The sequence below is a fragment of the Triturus cristatus genome, chromosome 4_2 (genome assembly GCF_964204655.1).
Source record: "Triturus cristatus chromosome 4_2, aTriCri1.1, whole genome shotgun sequence".
Classification (NCBI taxonomy): Eukaryota; Metazoa; Chordata; class Amphibia; order Caudata; family Salamandridae; genus Triturus; species Triturus cristatus.
In genome coordinates, this window is record NC_140586.1 from 119500227 (window position 1) to 119520239 (window position 20013).

At 45.4% G+C, this 20013-nt stretch overlaps 1 protein-coding gene across 2 annotated transcripts in view; it reads right to left on the reverse strand.

Annotated features, from left to right (window-relative positions):
- TYK2 (tyrosine kinase 2) overlaps positions 1–20013 on the reverse strand; it is a 597160-nt gene that overhangs the window by 341493 nt on the left and 235654 nt on the right. For both annotated transcript variants that reach the window (XM_085600754.1, XM_085600753.1), the window contains exon 8: positions 17804–18185. In XM_085600754.1, the coding sequence (XP_085456880.1) occupies positions 17804–18185 (382 nt within the window). The remainder of the gene's footprint in view (positions 1–17803; positions 18186–20013) is intronic.

Genomic DNA, 20013 nt, shown 5'->3' on the forward strand with positions numbered 1-20013 from the left:
TTAGCAGGGGGGCCCATAACTTACTGTTAGCCTTAAAAACATCTACGGGAATGCCATCCGGACCCGGGGCCTTACCCGCTGGGCTCTTATTGATGGCTGTCATAACTTCCTCCATAGTAAAATCGATGTTTATTGGATAGGGTACTATGTCCTTGTTGCCTGAATTAAAGTCCCCTTCTATCTCGACCTGAGAGTCCTTTGTGTAAAGTTCACGGAAGAAGGACAACCAGCCTTCTTCCGAGATTGCTATTACAATAGAGTCTGTTGAATCTTTGGAAAAAAACGGAGCATTCACCGCTTTCCAAAATGCGGTATTATTTTTGGAGATACAGGTTTCCCGAAGAGTACTCCAGGCTTCTTGTTTAATTTGTTTTTTCCTTTTTTTTACTGCCTGTTGGTAGGCAGATCTGGCTGATCTAACTTCAGCCATTACCCTAGGCTCCCTTTTTAATTGTTCCATTAAATGAGCGTGGGTCTTGCTACACTCTCTATCAAACCATCTCTTAATTTTGTTTGCCCCAGAGTGCAGTGGTCTTGTGAGTAGCTTTTTAATTTCCTCCGAGATGCTAAGGAAAGCATCATTGACTTTGAGAGGCTCAATGTGCTCTGTAAGACAGATATTAAATTCCTCTTCCTTGGAGCGAATTAATTTTCCTAGGAAGGCCACTGGTTCCACTTTGTCCCATTTTAGGGTATAACCGTTCTTCTTTGCAAGTTCTAATTTGAAGTCATACAGGGTCTGGGTCTTAGTAACCATGTTCTTATTACCCAGCATTGTATTAAGGGACATACTAAGCGGTAAGTGGTCGCTCATTGCTACCTCGCATGTTTCAAACGCAAGAATATAGTGAGAATAGCGTTTGGATATTAACATGAAGTCAATTATTGATTTGCAACCCCGTCCAATGAATGTGGGGTTAAAAGAGACTGGTGGGGAGCATAGGTCGTTCACAAAGCCCAGGTCCAGGGAAAAAAGTATCTCATTAAGGTGTTTTCCCAAAGATGTATGTGAGAAATGTGTCACAGGAACACCATCCATCTCTCCCAGTCCACATAGGTTTTGGTCGCTCAATGGGCATAAGAAGTAATTAAAATCGCCCATCCAAATCACACAGCTATCAATGCGTTCTTTTTCGTCTATATTTTTAAGGGTCTCAAGTAATTCTTTGTAGGTCGAGGCCCAAGCATCTTTCGGTATGTTATTATAGAAATTTATCAAATTAATGTGTTGATTGCCTCCCAGTGTTATATGCAAAATCTGGTAGAAGATGGAGTTGGAGAAAAAAGAAATCTTAATTTCCTTTAAGCAGTTTGAGACATAAAGAACAAATGTTACTTACCTGTAAACTGTGGTTCTCCAGTATTGGTGTCTTTCATAGATTCACATGCTTGAATATTCCCCGTCGTCGAAGTGGGAGTCCCACGGTATATATAAAAAGCAATAAGTATCATGTATATATACATATACACATACCTAACCACATAAGAGTATATACATACCCAAATAAACATATATATATAGTTCAAATAACATATCAAGTTAAAAATACCATAGGATAGCATTGAGACATAGGAAAGCATAGAGAAAAAGAATCACTTTGCTAACATATCACTGTCACTTTATAGTCCAAACTCCAGCCAATCAGGCGCTAGCACCCTCTAGAACCTTCTCCTCAGAGGCTCAGGCCCTCAGATTTTCGAGCACGAGAGTGACCATAGAGCCGAAAGAGGAGAAGAGAGCCTCTGAGGGGAGGAGGGTGGGTCGCATGTGAATCTATGAAAGACACCAATACTGGAGAACCACAGTTTACAGGTAAGTAACATTTGTTCTTCTCCAGTATTTGGGGTGTCTTTCATAGATTCACATGCTTGAATAGAATAGCAAGCAGTAAACAGTATTCGGCTGACCAAGCCGTATTGATATTGCATGTAATACAAACAATGTATTTAAAGCGCAATAATAATAATAATACCCCAGGAGGAGGGAAGTAGCAGAGGCTCACCTTATTTAAACAGATTTCGTAGAACTGCCTGTCCCACAGCCGTGTCTGCTTCGTTAATGGATTCCAGACAGTAGTGCTTCGTAAACGTGTGCCTGCTGGACCACGTAGCTGCCCGGCATATTTGATGGATGGGCACACCAGCGAACAGGGCAGTGGAAGATGACATAGCCCTCGTTGAATGGGCTCTCACTCCCGAAGACAGAGGCTTACCAGCCTTTTGATGGCAAAAAGAGATTGCTGATGAAACCCAACGGGCAATAGTAGGTTTGGTGACAGATTGTCCTTTGCAAGCACGCCCGTAGGCCACAAACAACTGGTCAGATTTGCGAAAGGATTGAGTCCTGCTAATGTAGAATTTTAGACATCTCTTCAAGTCCAGAGAGTGTAAGCTTTGCTCCGCCGGGGTTTGTGGATGCGGGAAAAAAGTCTTTAAGAGCACTGGTTCGTTAAGATGGAAATCGGATGGCACTTTAGGTATAAAAACCGGATTAGTGCGGAGGATGACACAATCCGATCTGAATTGAAGGAACGGAGGCTTTATTGTAAAAGCGTGAATGTCACTGACTCTGCGGGAAGAGGTCAGAGCAAGGAGGAGGGCCACTTTCCAAGTTAAAAATTTGACATCCGCTGAGTGGATAGGTTCGAAGGGCGCCTTCATAAGCTGAGCCAGCACGATGTTCAGGCGCCACGTGGGTGGAGGACGCCGAATGGGCGGGAACATGCGGAAGAGACCCTTGAAAAATTGTTGTATGACTCTGGATGAATAGAGAGAGGACGAGCCATCTTGTCGGAAGCGAGATATTGCCGCTAGAAAGACCTTTAAGGTAGAGTGCGATAATCCAGACTGCGCTAGTTGTAGGAAGAACGGCAGAATGTGTTCTGGAGGAGCGTGCACAGGATGAATGTGGGCAGAAGCACACCAATGACAAAAACGCTTCCATTTGAGCTTATACGTTTTCACTGTGGATGGAGCTCTTGCCTTAGCTAACACCTCCCTGCAGGCTGGAGGAATGTTCAAATGAGCAAATTCAAGGTGCTCAGGTTCCAAGCCGACAAGCTGAGAGATCTGGGATTCGGATGGCATATCCGACCATCGTTCATTGTGAGCAGATCCGGCTTCAGGTGGAGAAGGATGGGCTCGCGTTGGGATAGGAGAAGCAACTCCGAAAACCATGCCTGCCGAGGCCACCGTGGAGCTATTAGAAGTACATGGCACGGTTGTTGTCTCATCTTCCGCAGCACTCGTGGAATCAACGGAATCGGCGGAAAAGCGTACGCAAATATCCCGTACCAATTGATCGAAAGGGCATTTCCGCACGACCCTTCGTGGGGAAACCAGCTTGCGTAGGACTGGCATTTTGCATTCTGCGGGGTTGCGAAGAGGTCGATTGTGGGGTGACCCCAAAGGTTGAAGACGAATTCCAGCGTCGGTTGATGTAACTCCCACTCGTGGGTTGATGATGCTGACCGACTGAGTGCATCCGCCAGAGTATTGGAAATGCCGGGCAGATGAATTGCTTGTAACGTCATCTGATGGAGTATGGCCCAACTCCAAATCCTCTGCGCCAGACGGGAGAGCAGTGGAGATCTTGTCCCGCCCTGTTTGTTCAGGTAGTGCATGCACGTGGTGTTGTCCGTCTGAATGAGGACTGACTTCCCTTGGAATTGCAGGCGGAAGGATTTCAACGCCAAGAAAATGGCCATCAGTTCCAGTCTGTTGATGTGCCAGCAACGCTGAGCCGCTGACCATAGGCCCTTGACGGATAGATCTTGAAAATGTGCGCCCCAACCCTCCATGGATGCGTCCGTGGTAAGGACGAGTTCTGGGGTTGACGACAGAAAGGATGTTCCTGCTGCGATGTTGGCAGGACAAGTCCACCAATGCAGCGCTTGAGCCATGCGGGGTGACACCACGACCTGATCGTTGAAGGAACCGGAAACCTGGCGCCACTGCTTGTCTAACTCCTCTTGGATGATGCGACTTTTTAGTCTGCAGAGAGGGATCAAAGCGATGCATGAGGACGCCATTCCCAGAAAGGATTTTAATATGCGGACTGAAACTGACTGCTTTGCTGCGATGGAGCTCGCAAGCTGTTGAATCCGTTCCTGACGTTCTGCTGAAGCGAAGGCCATGGTTGTGCTCGTATTGATACAAGCGCCGAGAAAAGTCTTGCACGTAGTCGGCGTGAGTTGAGATTTTTGTACATTGATCGACAACCCCAGGGACTGAAACAGATCGAGACAGCGCTGGGTATCGAGGGCCGCCTGGTGAGAGGATTGAGCTTTGATGAGGCAATCGTCCAGGTAGGGGTATATCTGAATACCCTCTTGTCATAAGTGAGCCACCACCGGGGCTAGGAATTTTGTAAAGACCCGCGGGGCTGAGCAGAGTCCGAAGGGTAGGACTTTGAATTGGTAGTCCCTATGGCCCACTCGAAACCGTAGGTATTTTCTGTGGCGTGGTAGAATGGGCACATGGAAATATGCGTCCTGCAGATCGATCGTTGTCATGTAATCCTCCTGAGAAAAGAATTGGAGGATGTCCTTCAATGTGAGCATCCGAAAGGACTGAGTCTTGAGAAATTTGTTGAGCAATCTGAGATCGAGGATCGGACGCCATTCCCCTGATTTCTTTAGTATGAGGAAAAAACGGGAATAGAATCCCAACCCTCTTTGATATTTCGGAACCACTTCGATGGCACCCTTGTTTAACATTATTTGGATTTGTTTGAAAAGTTCTCTGAGATGGGCGGGTGGTGGCCCGGATGGAGGTGTGCGTGGAGGAACCTTCACAAACTCTAGGGCGTGGCCCCTTGAAATTATATCCAGGACCCAGCGGTCCGAAGTGATCAAGGACCAGGTTGAAAAGAACTGGGAGATTTTTCCTCCAACAAGAACTAGAGGACAACTGGGAAAAGGAAGTTCTTTCCGTACAGAGTCACTGCTTCTTGGTTGAATTTCCTCTGTAATTCGACTTTCCTCTGTATGACTTGCTAGTTTGCTGTCTGTAGGACTGCTGCGGTTGTGAATAGTACCGCTGTTGCCCCTGATTGTACGAGCGGTATTGGGACGAGGAGCCACGAAAGGATGATGATGAGGAGGTGCCGCGGCCGCGCGCACCTCGAAAGGGCTGCTTCTTAAACTGTAGAGTGCCGAGGGAACGAGCCGTATCCGTATCCTTTTTAATGGTTTGCAAGGCATCTTCTACATGCTGGCCGAATAATGACTCCCCGTCATATGGCATGTCCAAAATCTTAGCCTGGACCTCTTGCCGAAAAGAGGTTGACCGAAGCCAGCCCTGTCTTCTTAGGACGGCTGCTCCCGCCAATTGGCGAAAACCGGTGGATGCGATGTCAACAGAGCAGTCAATGATCTCGGATGACGTCCTTTCTCCCTCTTGCAGGATTTTCTGAGCTTCCGCTCTTGAATCCTCCGGTATAAGTTTGACCAATGCAGCCATGTCCGACCACATCTGTCTATCATAACGGCCGAGGATAGCCAAGGAATTCGCAGCCCGGACCGTTGTTGACGCCATGGTTGAAAACTTCTTGCCTATAGCATCCAGGCGACGGCCGTCGCGGTCCGGAGGCGCCGACATTGGAGATGATGGATTCTTGGAGCGGCGCTGTGCCGCTTGTGTGATCACTGAGTCCGGCTTAGGTTGAGACACCAAGCAGGCTGGGGAAGAATCCGGAGCTTTATATTTTTTCTCCAGGCGTGGGAGCACCGCCGGAATAGAATTAGGTGTTTTCATTAATTTTAGGCCTTCATTCCATATGAAGTCTATGATTGGCACAGCTCGTACTTGTTTCTGAGGCTGGGACTTGAAGTCATATAAGAAACAGTCCTCTTCCCTAACCACCATGGGAAGGTGAAAGCGTTGTGCTGCTCTCTCCATCAGCTGATGGAACCCTGTTATGTCGACAGGTGGCGAGTTGACTGGTGACCTTGGCGGTGATGCGGGCGAATTGATTTGGTAATCATCCCAGTCCGCCATAGTGTCGTCCTCTGGGAGCTCGCCCTCTTCCGTATCCGGATTGTCCATATTATCATCCTCTGCATTGAAAGGCAGTGCAGGTGTGGAGGGCGTGGGTATCGTTGGCAATATAGGAGGTGGAACCTCAGATGGCGCTTCACGTGGAGTATTTTGAGGGGATGCTGGAAAACGACGATTATAGTCTTCCAACATATACTGGAGGTTGGAAACAAGCTGCACAGGAAGCTGCATCATAGGAACCGGAGCAGAGGTATTTTGCTCTTCTTCCTGTTCATAAAATTCATCCTCCTCAGACTCTTGGCATTTTATATGGAGCTCCGAAGGACTATGAGCATCCCGAAAAAGAGACTGATCGCCTTCATCCGAATCGTCCTCATCCCCTGAGGGAAATAGTTGACGAGGTGGCCGTGGTCCAGGTGGTAACATAACTGGGTCTAGCATGGCCTTACGACGAAGCATTAAGGAGCTGTCCACAGACCCCGGTGCTGGTGTTGACATTGGCACCAATGGCATTGTCGCAAAATTTGACCCTACCGTCGTCGAGGCGACCGTCGACGAAGCAATCGTCGACGGAGCTGCCGTCGACGAGGTTGTTGCCGTCGACGGGACTGTCGTCGACGGGGTGGCTGCCGTCGACGGGGTGGCTGCCGTCGACGGAATGGCTGTCGTCGACGGTGCGGCTGTCGTCGACGGTGTGGCTGTCGTCGACGAGGCTGTCGTCGACGAGGAAGATTTCCTCTTCTTCTTTTTACCCATCGTCGACGAAGTTGTGGACGTCGACGGAAGCGCCAGCTTCCCAGTCGTCGACGAAGAAGTGAGTGGTATCGTCGACGAGACAGTTCTAAGAGACACACATACTATCGTCGACGGAGAAGACGTCGACGAAGTCAGTGTCGTCGACGAAGGATATCTACTCGATACCGTCGTCACCGTCGTCGACGAGGCTGATGAAGTAGCCGATCTCGTCGACGGAGGGGCCGTCGACGGGCCCGTCGACGGTTTTGAAAGTTTCTGACTGGAAACATGTGCTGACGGAGTCACAGACGCCTGAGAGCTACGTCTCGGGGGCGCAGACGTGGAGACAGAGACTTTGCCTGTAGACACTTCCTCAAGGTGAAGTCTCTTCTTTTTCAGAAAAGGAGATGGCAAGTCCTGGACACTTCCACGCTTTGAGGAGACTCCTGTTTTGACAGAGGCTACACTTTCCACCTCAGAAAGTGGGTTGTCTGTGTCCTTTAGTTTTTGAAGCCATATTAAAAGGCGACCTTCTCTATCTTTCAAAGTTTTGTGAGAGAAAGTTCTGCAGATCTTACAATTAGCCACCTTATGATCAGGATACAGACAATAAATACATTTCTCATGGGGATCCTCAGAGAAAAGTCTTGACTTTCCGCAAGATGAACAAGGACGGAAAAGAGATTTCTTACTTGCAGACACGATGAGAGATAAAAAACCTCAAACCAGATGAAGAACTGAGCAGAGCTCAGGGAGACTCCCTTCACACGACGTGCGGTAGAAAATCTGAGGGCCTGAGCCTCTGAGGAGAAGGTTCTAGAGGGTGCTAGCGCCTGATTGGCTGGAGTTTGGACTATAAAGTGACAGTGATATGTTAGCAAAGTGATTCTTTTTCTCTATGCTTTCCTATGTCTCAATGCTATCCTATGGTATTTTTAACTTGATATGTTATTTGAACTATATATATATGTTTATTTGGGTATGTATATACTCTTATGTGGTTAGGTATGTGTATATGTATATATACATGATACTTATTGCTTTTTATATATACCGTGGGACTCCCACTTCGACGACGGGGAATATTCAAGCATGTGAATCTATGAAAGACACCCCAAATACTGGAGAATACAAAGGCCTCCTTTATTTCTCCCTCTCAGGGTGTGTACAGCTGGCGTGTGGTAAGTACGATAACCATTCATGTGAATGGGCTCAACCGTCCAACATTCCTGGAGGCAGACAATCGAAAACCGTTTAATAAAGGAAGCACAATTTAAGTCGCCTAACCTGGAGGACAGCCCTGCAACATTCCAGGATAAAAATCTAATAGAATGGCATGTGTCGCCCTCTAAGGATGAGATCACTATAGGGGTTACACCAGGAGCAACAGATTTGGAGGATCCGCTGCTCGGCAGTGTGAGATGGTCAGTTTTCTCATTGTCCTCAGTATTAATAGGGATAATTCCTAAGTTGATCTCTGGGGAAGTTGACGATTTTACGGGCCGTGGGTCTGTCGGTGAGGTTGGCTTATCACCCACTGTGACTTCCCCCGCGAATTCGATGACATTGTAATTCGGGGGTAGTCAGTCGACCATATCCAGACTGCTATATCTGTTTGACAGTGGAATGGTCTCCAACCAGCCTTGTCTGGGTATAGGCAACATACCTCTTGCCTGGTTGGTGTGTATTTTTGCCCTCCCTACTAGTTCCCACTGCTTGTTTGCTGAATGATGAGGATAAAAGTAATCGAGAGGTAGTGGAATGATGTTTGTGTTAGGGTCAGAAGATTGTACGTGCTGGAAATATTTTACGGCCTGAGTGTCCTTAAAATTAACAATTATACAGTCTCCCGGTATGTCTTTATTCCTTCTACCGACCCAGCTAACTCTCCGTACAAATAGGATTTTAGTATGAATGTTAGGAGGGAGGGGTCGGTTGAAATTAAGCCAATAGATAGTTTTGTTCCTCAATTCTAAATAAGACTCATTGGTTTTTCCCTGCAGGCCAGGTACTCCCGCCAGTATAATGACGTAGGGTGAGGATTCTGGGGGAAGGTCTAAGGTAGGTAATTTGGGAACAACATCTTGGACAGAAGCAGTTTCATTTACTACTTCATTACTATCTTGTGGAATAAGATTATTGGTTCTTTTATTAACTCCCGATGGATTCTGCTGGGGCTTTACTCCTGCATAAGAGTTTTGAAGGCCACTACTAGTCGTGGTATTTTCAATGCGGGCTGTGTTTGCACAGTTATCCCCTGATAGTCCCAAGTGCTTGTCGATTAACGGCAAAACCATAGAGGGAGGAGTTTTCTCTTTTGGGTTGCTGGCAGTTTTGGCAAGAAGAGGGTGTTCATGAAGCTCCCTAAGTAGGTCTGTCCTCAGACATTGATTATGTTCTAAGTTAGCAGAGGCGGTCTTTTCTAACTTCTGTAGTCGCTCCTCAATCTTGGAAAGTCTATCCAGGATCAGGCGGGTTGAATTTTCAAATACTTCTATTATTTTAGACTGAAACCCGACATCTAGTTGCCTGGTCAGGTCTGTGGTGACTTCGTTCAGAGGATATTCAGCAGCGCCCAGGGTAATGTTAGACGCAATTGTTTTATTTTTATTTTTTTTTGACCCTCTTGGTTGTCTCCCCCCTTTTGCTTGCGGAGCAGCCTTGAATTTCGGTTTTGCTCCTAAATTTAAGGGGGAGGAGGAGGAAAGTGAGGTAGCCTCGGTTATTGCATGTAATTGTGCGCGAGTAGAAACACCTTCAGTTAAATTGTTAGCAGCAACTGCTATGGTAGTTATAGGTGTAGTAGACCTTATAATATCTCTGCGCTTGTTGCTGTCAATAGTTAAATCCGTACTAAGATCTACACTTTCAGTTTCACTAGACAGACATTCAGTTGGTATAGAGTTAGTAGTGGTTATCCCTGGTGTAGCAGATGAGGCGATTTTCCCTAGAGATGAGCGTTTGGTTGTAAAGGGTTCAAGCGATAAACGTCGCTCAGTAAGGTCTATCTCTCGTTCTAAAATGTTAGCAGCTCTAACAATAAAATTGTCCAGGGTCCCTGCCATAGATGTACCAGCGGCGGCATTTTTATTCCTAGACATTATTCCCACCAATATCGATAAGAAGGTCACAGTCAAATACGCTTACTAAGATGTAGGGGGTTGGCCCAGCCCAGTGTCTCCAGTCTCGAACGGCCTCAAACGGCCCGCTCTTAGCCCGGTCTTCGCCCCGGGCTTAATCCCGCGCGCGTCCCGCTTGCGCGCGGTAGGAAAAGTGCAAGATGAGGACAAAGGGGCGTGGGGGAGGAGCCGGGAAGAGGATGCAGCTGCGCTCACCGCCAAGCAGCCTGGTCCTCGCAGTCCCGCGTTCTGATGTTGTTAGTCCGGTGGATATCGCCCCCAGGGCAGCGCGGCGTTTCTCGTGATGAGCCCACAGTTGTCAGCAGTCCCAAGCCTGCGAGCGGCATCCGTGAAGCGGGGGCCGCGAGGCGTCAAGAACCTTCTGGGGGAGGAGCCGGGAAGAGGATGCAGCTGCGCTCACCGCCAAGCAGCCTGGTCCTCGCAGTCCCGCGTTCTGATGTTGTTAGTCCGGTGGATATCGCCCCCAGGGCAGCGCGGCGTTTCTCGTGATGAGCCCACAGTTGTCAGCAGTCCCAAGCCTGCGAGCGGCACCCGTGAAGCGGGGGCCGCGAGGCGTCAAGAACCTTCTGGGGGAGGAGCCGGGAAGAGGATGCAGCTGCGCTCACCGCCAAGCAGCCTGGTCCTCGCAGTCCCGCGTTCTGATGTTGTTAGTCCGGTGGATATCGCCCCCAGGGCAGCGCGGCGTTTCTCGTGATGAGCCCACAGTTGTCAGCAGTCCCAAGCCTGCGAGCGGCACCCGTGAAGCGGGGGCCGCGAGGCGTCAAGAACCTTCTGGGGGAGGAGCCGGGAAGAGGATGCAGCTGCGCTCACCGCCAAGCAGCCTGGTCCTCGCAGTCCCGCGTTCTGATGTTGTTAGTCCGGTGGATATCGCCCCCAGGGCAGCGCGGCGTTTCTCGTGATGAGCCCACAGTTGTCAGCAGTCCCAAGCCTGCGAGCGGCACCCAATAAAGATCATTATTGTAAGTTATGTCTCAAAAAAAAGAAAACATGGGTTAACCTACAAAATAAGACAAGAGAAAAAGAGTTAAACCACTGTAACAAATTATAGTAATTATTTACTGCAGCTAAAGAAAATATTTGGCTTGTGTATTTCGCAAGATCACCAAAGCAACCCCTGAAAGATGTGCCACACTACAGTTGAAAATTGGATGCGTCCTGTGTTTGGTAAGCCTTGGAGAAGTGTTCAGCGTCAGTAAACCTAGTATTAAGATTTTGGAATGGCAAAAAGTACTACTGGAGATGATAGATGCGTCTTACAGACTTTCATCATGGTCTTTTAAATATAGGTGTAGACGATTAGTAACAAGACACCATATGAGGCGAGATGGCAAGGTAAACTCTTATACCTTGTGGACTTGGAGGGGATTTGGCATATTATGTGAAGTCAATTACAATGGTTTGTCATGGATTCCTAATATTTTAGCTCTAACGGCTTCCTATCATGAACCACTGTTGCTTTAGCGTGTAGATATCAATCTTGCAACTTATTTATTATTTAAAAAAAAAATAATTAATAGGGTATGTGTGGCTGTGTGCACACTGAAACCCCCCTACTGCCATTGAACATATTTGGCAGGATGTGCCCTGCCACATCCTCTTACTAATCTAACACCACAGTATGCAGAGATACAGTTTCTATTTCATTTAGGCAGTAGGGCTTGAGTGACTTTATATGGACCTTTACCTTTTGTTGCAGCAGAGTTTCATTTTGTGTACTGTTACATCTTACCCTTTAGCATAATAGACCACACTGCCAAAGAGTGGCTCCACTTTGAATTACATGTCTTGCTGATGCTTCCCTGGACTTCATTTTTAAAGCCCGACACCTTCAGCCATTCATGCCTCCTGAATGTTGTTTCCGACACCTGCTGCCTACTCACTGTACCCACAGCGTCTAGAGCTGATTTTAGGCATGTGTATCTATATATATTACCTTCTTCTAAGAGCAACCTTTATTTATTTATTTATTTATAAAGTTTTATATAGCGCGAACGTGACCCACAAGGGTATCAGAGCGCTTTACAGTATACAGTATAAAAACATAAATGGATGAGGTGGTATACAAACATTCGAATGTGTCATTTCGTACAAGACAGATATATAATATATGGATAACAAACATAGGGGACCGGGATTCTGCAGGACATTGCACAATATACAGTTATTGAGCATTAGGAGATTGTGCTAACAAACATATAATATACTCCTTCGATTTGCAATGGGTATAAAGTATTTAGATAATAAAGGGGACCCGAGGCCAACTAAGCTTTACAATACATACAGTTATTGAGCATTAAGGGCTGTGGTATTAATCTTACATATAATAGTCTCGAACATTCCACCGGAGATAGGCCATGATATGCGGATCTTATAGGTGACTCGGTGTCAGCCTAGAATTAAGACTTAGGACGTGAATTTGTTCATTTGTATTTTCACTTCTTTTTTTAATGCGGTAAAGGAAGAGATTCCACGCACCACTGGAGGTAAGGAGTTCCAAATCTTTGGTGCAATCCCTGAGAAAGCTCTGCAGCCAGTTCTCTTCTTATGAAAGGATTGAGGTTTCAGAAGGAAAGTACTCGCACTTCGAAGTTGTCTGCAACCTCCCGACCTTTCTAGCTGAAGAGCCAAGTAACTGGGTGTATTGTTATGTATTGCTTTGTGGGTCCTGCATGCCACTTTTAGGTGTATTCTTGCCTCGTAAGGCAGCCAGTTCAGGGCTTTCAGGGTCGGAGAGGTGGGACTATTTCTTTTGGTTTCTGATACCAGTCTAGCCGCAGCATTAAGTGATGCCCTCAGCGGAGCCAGCTTGTGGTGCTTCCGTAGTCTAATTTTGGCAGCACTAGGTCTTGCACTGCCATTTTTAGATCAGCTTGAGGGAGGAAGGGTTTGAGTTTCCTTAGTATACTCAGCTTGTGATTAGCACCCTTGGTGGCATTAGAGATGTGCGACTGCATGTGCAGATGTTTGTCTATGGTGATTCCAAGGGATTTTGCTGAGTCAATGATGAGGGGAACACAGTCATAGGAGGTTAGGTGCTTTAACCATAGGTCTAACTTAGATGTGTGATTCGGTGACGAGATGAGAATGAATTCTGTTTTGCATGAGGTGGTTGTTAGTGAGCCAGCTTTGCGTGTTCAGTAGAATAGTGTTGAGGGCAATCAAGTCTTCTGGGGTGGAGATTTTCAGATACAGCTGGGTGTCGTCCGCGTACAGGTAATATAGAATGTTCGCTGATTTCAGTGCGTTCGCCAAAGGCTCCATTAGGAGATTGAAAAGAATGGGTGATAGGGCTGATCCCTGAGGGACACCCACGGTGACCACAGAGGGTTGTGAGAGTGAATTCTTCATCTTGATTCTTTGTGTTTTGTTATTTAAGAAGGAGGAGAACCATTGCAACACTGTGCCAGAGAGGCCCATCCTTCGTTCCAATAGGGACAAAAGGTTGTCATGCTTGAGCGTATCGAAGGCGGAGAACAGGTCAAGAAGTATCATTAGGCATGACTCGCTGCGGTCAAGCATTTTTAGTATGTCGTCCATAATGTGTGTGAGTGCAGATTCTGTGCTGTGACCTTGGCGGAAGCCGGATTGGTGACTGTCTAAGAGGTTGCAATTCTCAATATGGTTGCATAACTGAATTTGTACACATTTCTCCAACAGTTTTGCCAACGTGGGGATGTTGGATATAGGGCGGTAGTTGTTGAGATCAGATGGGGTGGCATCTGCTTTTTTTAGTATAGGTGTGACCTGCCCTATTTTAAGACAGTCCGGAATGGCACCTTGTCTCAGGGAGGCGATTACAACTTTTTCCCATAGCTGTAGGATAGATGTTTTTAACATTTTGAACAGGGCAGGAGGCAAGGTGTCAGAGAAATGATTGGAGGGGTTGATTACTTGAAGAGTGTTATCGATTATTTGTTGAGAGATTGGCGAGAAGGTGTGCCATGAGGCATCATTTTTTGTGACTTCCCCAGGAGTATTAAAATGGCCTTTGAGTAGAGCGCCAAAATTAGTATCTTGGGCCATAGGTTGTGGGAGCGCCTTTTTGGATTGGATGTCTAGTTCGATGGTCTTAGTCTTTTTGTGGAAGAAATTGGCAAGCACATCACAGGTAGGTGTGGCCAGGACATTTAGTTCCCTAGAGTTAGTCGTATTGCATGATTGTTGCTTGACGATTTCAAAGCGTTTTTTTGGTCGGTTGATAGCTTGGCTCAGCTGGGTTCTGAAAAAGTCTGCCTTTGCCTTAATAATCTTCCTATTGTATGAGTTCCTTAATCTTCTAAGGTGATCAACGTTATCAGTGGTAGGAGCAGATTTCTATAGACACTCTGCATCTCTTAGATGGCGTCGCTTCGAGTTCAGGGTCTCATTGAACCAAGGTTTGGAAACTTTGGAGGAGACGTTTTTTTCTTGGAGAGGCGCTGTAAAGTCCAGGATTTCGAGTAAAGTGGAATTGTAGAAGGTTGTGAGGTCTTGTACATCAGTCATGTGGGTCATGGCGGAGTTGCATCGGTTTACCAAGGTGATGGGGTTGAACTTTTGTAAGTTCCTTTTCCATTGCTCTTTTATGGTACTGCTATAGCTAGTGTTTTAGCAGCTCTACCACTTCTTCCCAGTGCTAGCGAGAGTACCCAAGAGTACCCGTTGAGTAGGGTGTTGGTGCTTGCCAAGTGTCATTGTGTAGCAGCCTTCTTCGCTTGCTTGGTTATTCTGCATTACCTGCTCACACTTCTCCTTCCATTTCCGGTGTTCTCGGTCGATGTTGATGACCACTCTTTCGGGTCTGAACCCTCTCCTTTAGCTCCCTCAAAGATGTTATTTTCTTCCTCGCTTGACAGACTAAGGTCTCTTAGCGATAAGCTGTCCTTCAGTGCTTGCATGGCATAATGTGCCTGTTTTCGTTTCTACCTGGCTCTCAGCGTCTGACCTGAACCCGGCGCATGCTTTGCAGCCCTCAGTATTGTGGTCCCTCAGTAAACAGAGGTTGCACACCTGGTGCTTGTCACTTTGTGCAAACTTGTGGTGGCACTCTGAGCAGACCCTAAAGGGTGAGTTTTCAATATTCTACAGTGCAGGGTACCACTTGGCTGTACATTCTCCGACATCCTCCACATCAACCACATGCTCCACCTACTTTTTTGTTGCTTTTCGATGGAACCCTAGTGGATATCAGTTATCCTACTCTTCTTTGTGCCACAGTGGTGATTGTAGGCTAATGCTTCGAATTTTCTATGACGATCTGGCGCTTTTCCTTTTACTTCTTTCAGCGTTTAGAGTGCCTTCAGCAGTAGCTTCTTCAAGCCAACGGTGAATAAAAGAATCTGAAGATGGCGACCACGCACAGGGGCTTCCGGGGTGGGTGTCTGACATAATAAGAAAGAGGGACAAGGCACAAAATGGTGGCAACAGACAAAGCCCATCAAAAAGGGAGGGGAAAAAAGAGAGAGAAAAAAAGACTGCAAGCTGAGTAATGCACAACATGTGAATCCTGAAAAGTTTCATGCTGCAAAAACAACAGGTTTTTCACACAGACGTGGCATTAGCGAGATTTTTCCCTTCACAGATGCAGATTTAACTGTGTATAGTTTGTAAACATTTGAAACTAGAGTTGGTAAACTTCTGTCTGTGACCTGTGCCAAGGAATGAATGTATGCATTGCACAGTGGGGTGACACAGTGAGGTTCGTTCATGACCCCACCTGCAGGGAATGGCGATCTAGAATTAACTGGGTAAAAACAAAACATTTTTTCAGGTGGTAAACGATTGGTTTACCTGAGAATAAGGTAGGGGCAGTTCCAATTAAGTATATAGGTGTCCCTCTTTATGTATTTCACAGGAATAGATGTATGAATTGAGAATGAGGTATAATGACCATGTTTACTCTCCTCCTATGAAATATTACAAAGTATACTTCTCCAGTCACTTGTCCACAAACTAAATCTTATAACCAAACATAACTTCGAGGACAGCAGTCACAAACCCCTTGTTCTGTAGAAGGAACAGGGTAAAGGTGCTAGGCTGTGGTAAAAAGTATGTGTAAGAAGCAAAAAAGAAGCGTTAAGGCATTAAACTTAAGTAACCCAAGGCAAAGTTATGCTAGGTCTAGAGTATAACAGTACATAGACATGTATTTCCTCACAGGAAACCATTGATCCCCCCATAAGCAGTGCTCATGAGTAAGGTGAAGAGCAGAAGAAGGTCTGACAAATCCCCTGATGAGACCTTGTATTCATGCATAGTCTTAATTTTCCAACCAGAGAAACGAAAAGTCATGTAATAGGAAGAAACCCAGAAGGCATTACCCTTAGAGCGAAAGAGGAGTTTGAGGAAGATTTTCAACAAGGAAAAATAAAGTATTCTTAAAGAGAGTGAAACATATGAAGTATGCAATCACAATCTAGGAATTCTGTTGCAACAACTCCGAAAAGGTACAAACTGCATGTACAAGGCTATACCGCAAGACATAAATAAGTACATAAATCTACACCTTTCCATTTGTAGATGGCAAAAACAGAGTGTTGGCCTCAGATAGTGCCAGAAGATGAATGGATATAGGCATCAATCCAACTACCATCTTGTCAGTGTCAGCAACAATCTGGTTTACAAGGCAAATGAGATCTTACCTCTGGCTGCATGTAGACCATCAAAGCCAATCCAGGAGAGTGGATACACAGTTGCACTCTGAGATACCACTAAGGGTGGAAGCTAAGGGACAGAACATTCTACATCGCCGAGATACTGCCAAGGGCTTCTAACTACGGATCTTCTCAACCTTAAGAGTCAGAATCCCGTGTGAGCTTTGTACATGACTGTAGGCACCTACAATGGAGCCCTAGTCAGAGTGTACTAAAAAAATCGAGGCACTTCAATATGTGTAAAGGAACCTTAAGCGTCAACTCCACAACGAGGCCAGGAAGATATTTGCATTGAAACTATGAGGGACCATTGTGGGGTGTTAAATTGTAGAAGGTAGGAAAAACTCTGCAGAGGAAGGCCCTTCAGCCACTGAGCTGTGACAGGCCCCCTTCCAGACAAGTAATGTCACACGGAACACAGAAGTAAAAGGCCAGTAATTGTTCAGCACTGAATTTGCCACACTTTGATCCACCCAAGAGAGAAGGTCTTCCCAAACGAAAAATAAAATCCCCAAAAGAAACGACCACCAGATCAACATTATCCCTACAAGGTTCTAATCCAGAGAGGAAAGTTTTAACAGAAACATTGCCTCTGGAGACTGAGAAAAATTGCTGGAGAGAAAATGTGAAGGGCAAAATAAAACAAAAGAAACCCTAGCACCAGGAAAAAATGTATTCATAACAAAGCCATTCACTGAACACTTTGAGGCAAGTTTTTCGTTGCTCCACAAAACCTCTTCTGATACAAAACATGAGGCTGAAAGGAAGGGTTCAAGTGCTCAGAGAATCATCACTCAGCAAAGAAAAGAAAGGAAAAGGCAACTGTTACACATGCTGATGTTGTAGTAGCTCCAGACTACCTTAAAGTGACAGCACAGTATTTATGATGTTTTGCCTTACGGGAACAGTTTTCTTTCGTGTTTTCCCTTTGAAAAAGGACAAAAGTATTAATGCTCAAGTATCATGCATCGCCATGTACTTTTTTCAGTCATTTCCATATTGATAATTTTTTTGACGGTTGCGACAATTTTCGTAAGATCTAAAAGATTATAAAAATCCTGCGCTAAGAGAGGCATTGTTTGTTTATTGTTTGACATGTGTTTCTTTATGTTGAAAAACTGTTCTACGATTGCATACGTGTGACAACATTTTAGAAGATTCATGAATGGTACTTAAATTTCTTTGACCAAGAAGAATTAAAAAATAACAGAGTTGTGGGCCAAAAGGACCACAGACAGGGCATACACAAAATCCGTTTGCTCCACTAATACTTGTGTTTGTCTCAGAAGCTTTTACCTCTTGCTGCATGATTCTCCACTGGATGCCCTCTGTACCAGTAACCATGACTTCATGCATGGTCGCCTCTTCCTTCGACAATGTCAGTCTTTCTTCGACCAGAGCATGCCCTCCATTCACATACATGTTTCCTTTCTCGCTCTCTGCCTGGAATTCCAGGGAGCTGACCCGGAAGACCTCCCTTCCAAAGCGCGGTGCCAAGTTCTCCAAGGTGGACAGATATTTGTACATGACGTTCTGCTCGCTCAGCTTCCCAGGGCTGACCGTGTGCAAGTGAAACCGTCGAACAAATTTCTTGAAGACACTCTTCATGCGGTACTTGGTCAGGTAGTTGTTCTGTTGAATTTGCTTGCAGAATGATCTTGGGATGCAGTTCTTGAAGCTGTAAAAAAAATGGAAATAAAACCAAATGAAAATGAATCTAGAGAATCATCACCAGTGAAGTTTCCAGTATCATTAGGTGATGCAAACACAGCAGAAGAAAACAATCTATATAGAACGTCAAAATAAGTTAAAATGATAAGCAGTAGCAATATGGACACATTAGGGATCCTAAGAAAGGCAATATCTCTTAATACTAATGGGTGCCAGCATTATGTGTAAGCACTAATAAGAGGTCTTAACAATAAGAGAAAAGAAAGAAAAGTTTCTCTTTTTTTTCTTAAATTTTTTAATTTTTTTATTGCAAAGGAGTGAACCCTCAAAATATAGAACACAATTGAATGCTATGTCAAAGGCATCTGAAATTCTTCAAATGGGGGCAAAATGCCAGCAGAAGGTTAGTTGTCCCACATTAAAAAAAGCATTCCTTCAACTTTGGATTCTCCTCCATTGTGGAAATGTATAAATTTACTCTTTATTTAAAGGGCACAGTGATGGATGGTTTCATCCCTGTACTGTCTAACTTATTTGAACTCCAGAAAAGCCCCTAAGACTTACCTCTGTAAGTGTTCTATAAATCTAGGTCATCTATTTTCTCTCTGGTCAAGGTCTGCTTACATTTAAAGTTGATGAAATGTATACAGTGTGGGCCTAATTATCAAACAGACTTATGATTCGTAAACTTTCAAGTGCAGAGTCTCAGCACTCCTGGTGGAGTTTTCGCACTCGGGGCGGAATCCCCACACTGAGCTCTAGAGTGCAGGGATTCTGCCCCGAGTGTGGACATTCCACCACGAATGCGGAGACTCCGCATTCGTAACCTTACCAATCGTAAGCCCCTTTGTGAATCAGGCCCTGTGTGTTTTATAGAGTAGAAATAAAATAAATAAATAAATAAATAATAAACTCCTCAGCCGTGGTGACTTTTGCAAAAAAAGTGTCTCTACTACAGCTTTACTATCCTCCTTAGACTGGCAGTTTACAAAATTATGTACATTTATTCATGTCCTTAACTACACATTGCCTTTGCTACTTCAGGATGCCTTTATTTGAGTGTTCCTTGTCTAAAGTGCTCCCATGTGGATGGCTTTGGATCTAACGCATAGGCACTTCATTTCAAACTCTGAAGGGATGTTGCTCACAAGTCATGGAATTGGAGCTCAGAGGAAGAAGCTGTCACTCAATGAGTCATTTTGGATTCCACAGTGGTTGTGATCGGCCTGTTTATCATGTTTAGTGTGAAAGCTTAGAGCAGCTTGTCGGCGATCACATTTTCTAATTGCTATATTCCTGAAGAGCAACAATCGTCTATTCTTTCAGAATCATTAGTCATTTTTTTGCATTTTGAGGGAGTGCTCCATTTGAACTCATATTTACACTCTCTAGGCTTTCATTCTTTTTTTATCGAGTTCCTTCCATCTTACTGTGTGGTGGTGGACGAAGGCTGAATAACGGGATGTAGATCCATGGATGAGACAAAGTATTGCATAGGCAGCTTCTCAGGATATTATCATTTTATGCAGTGTGCACTGGACTTTAAAATCAATTCTCTGTTGCAGCAGAAGCCAATGGAGGGCATTCAGAGGTACCGAAGCATCGACCCATTTCCTGCGCTGAAGATGCTCCTTTGTTTTTTTGCCCTTTAGAGTTTCCAAATACGCTTTTGGTGGGGGTCCCTGCAGAGACGAGGGACCTGCAGAGACAAGGTCGCAGTAGTTCAATCATATGAGCATAATGGCCATAAATAGTTTGATGTGGTAAATTGAATGGAGAAGCGGAGGATTTTTTTTAAGCAGCTTGATTTAATAGTACATGCCCTTTATCAACAC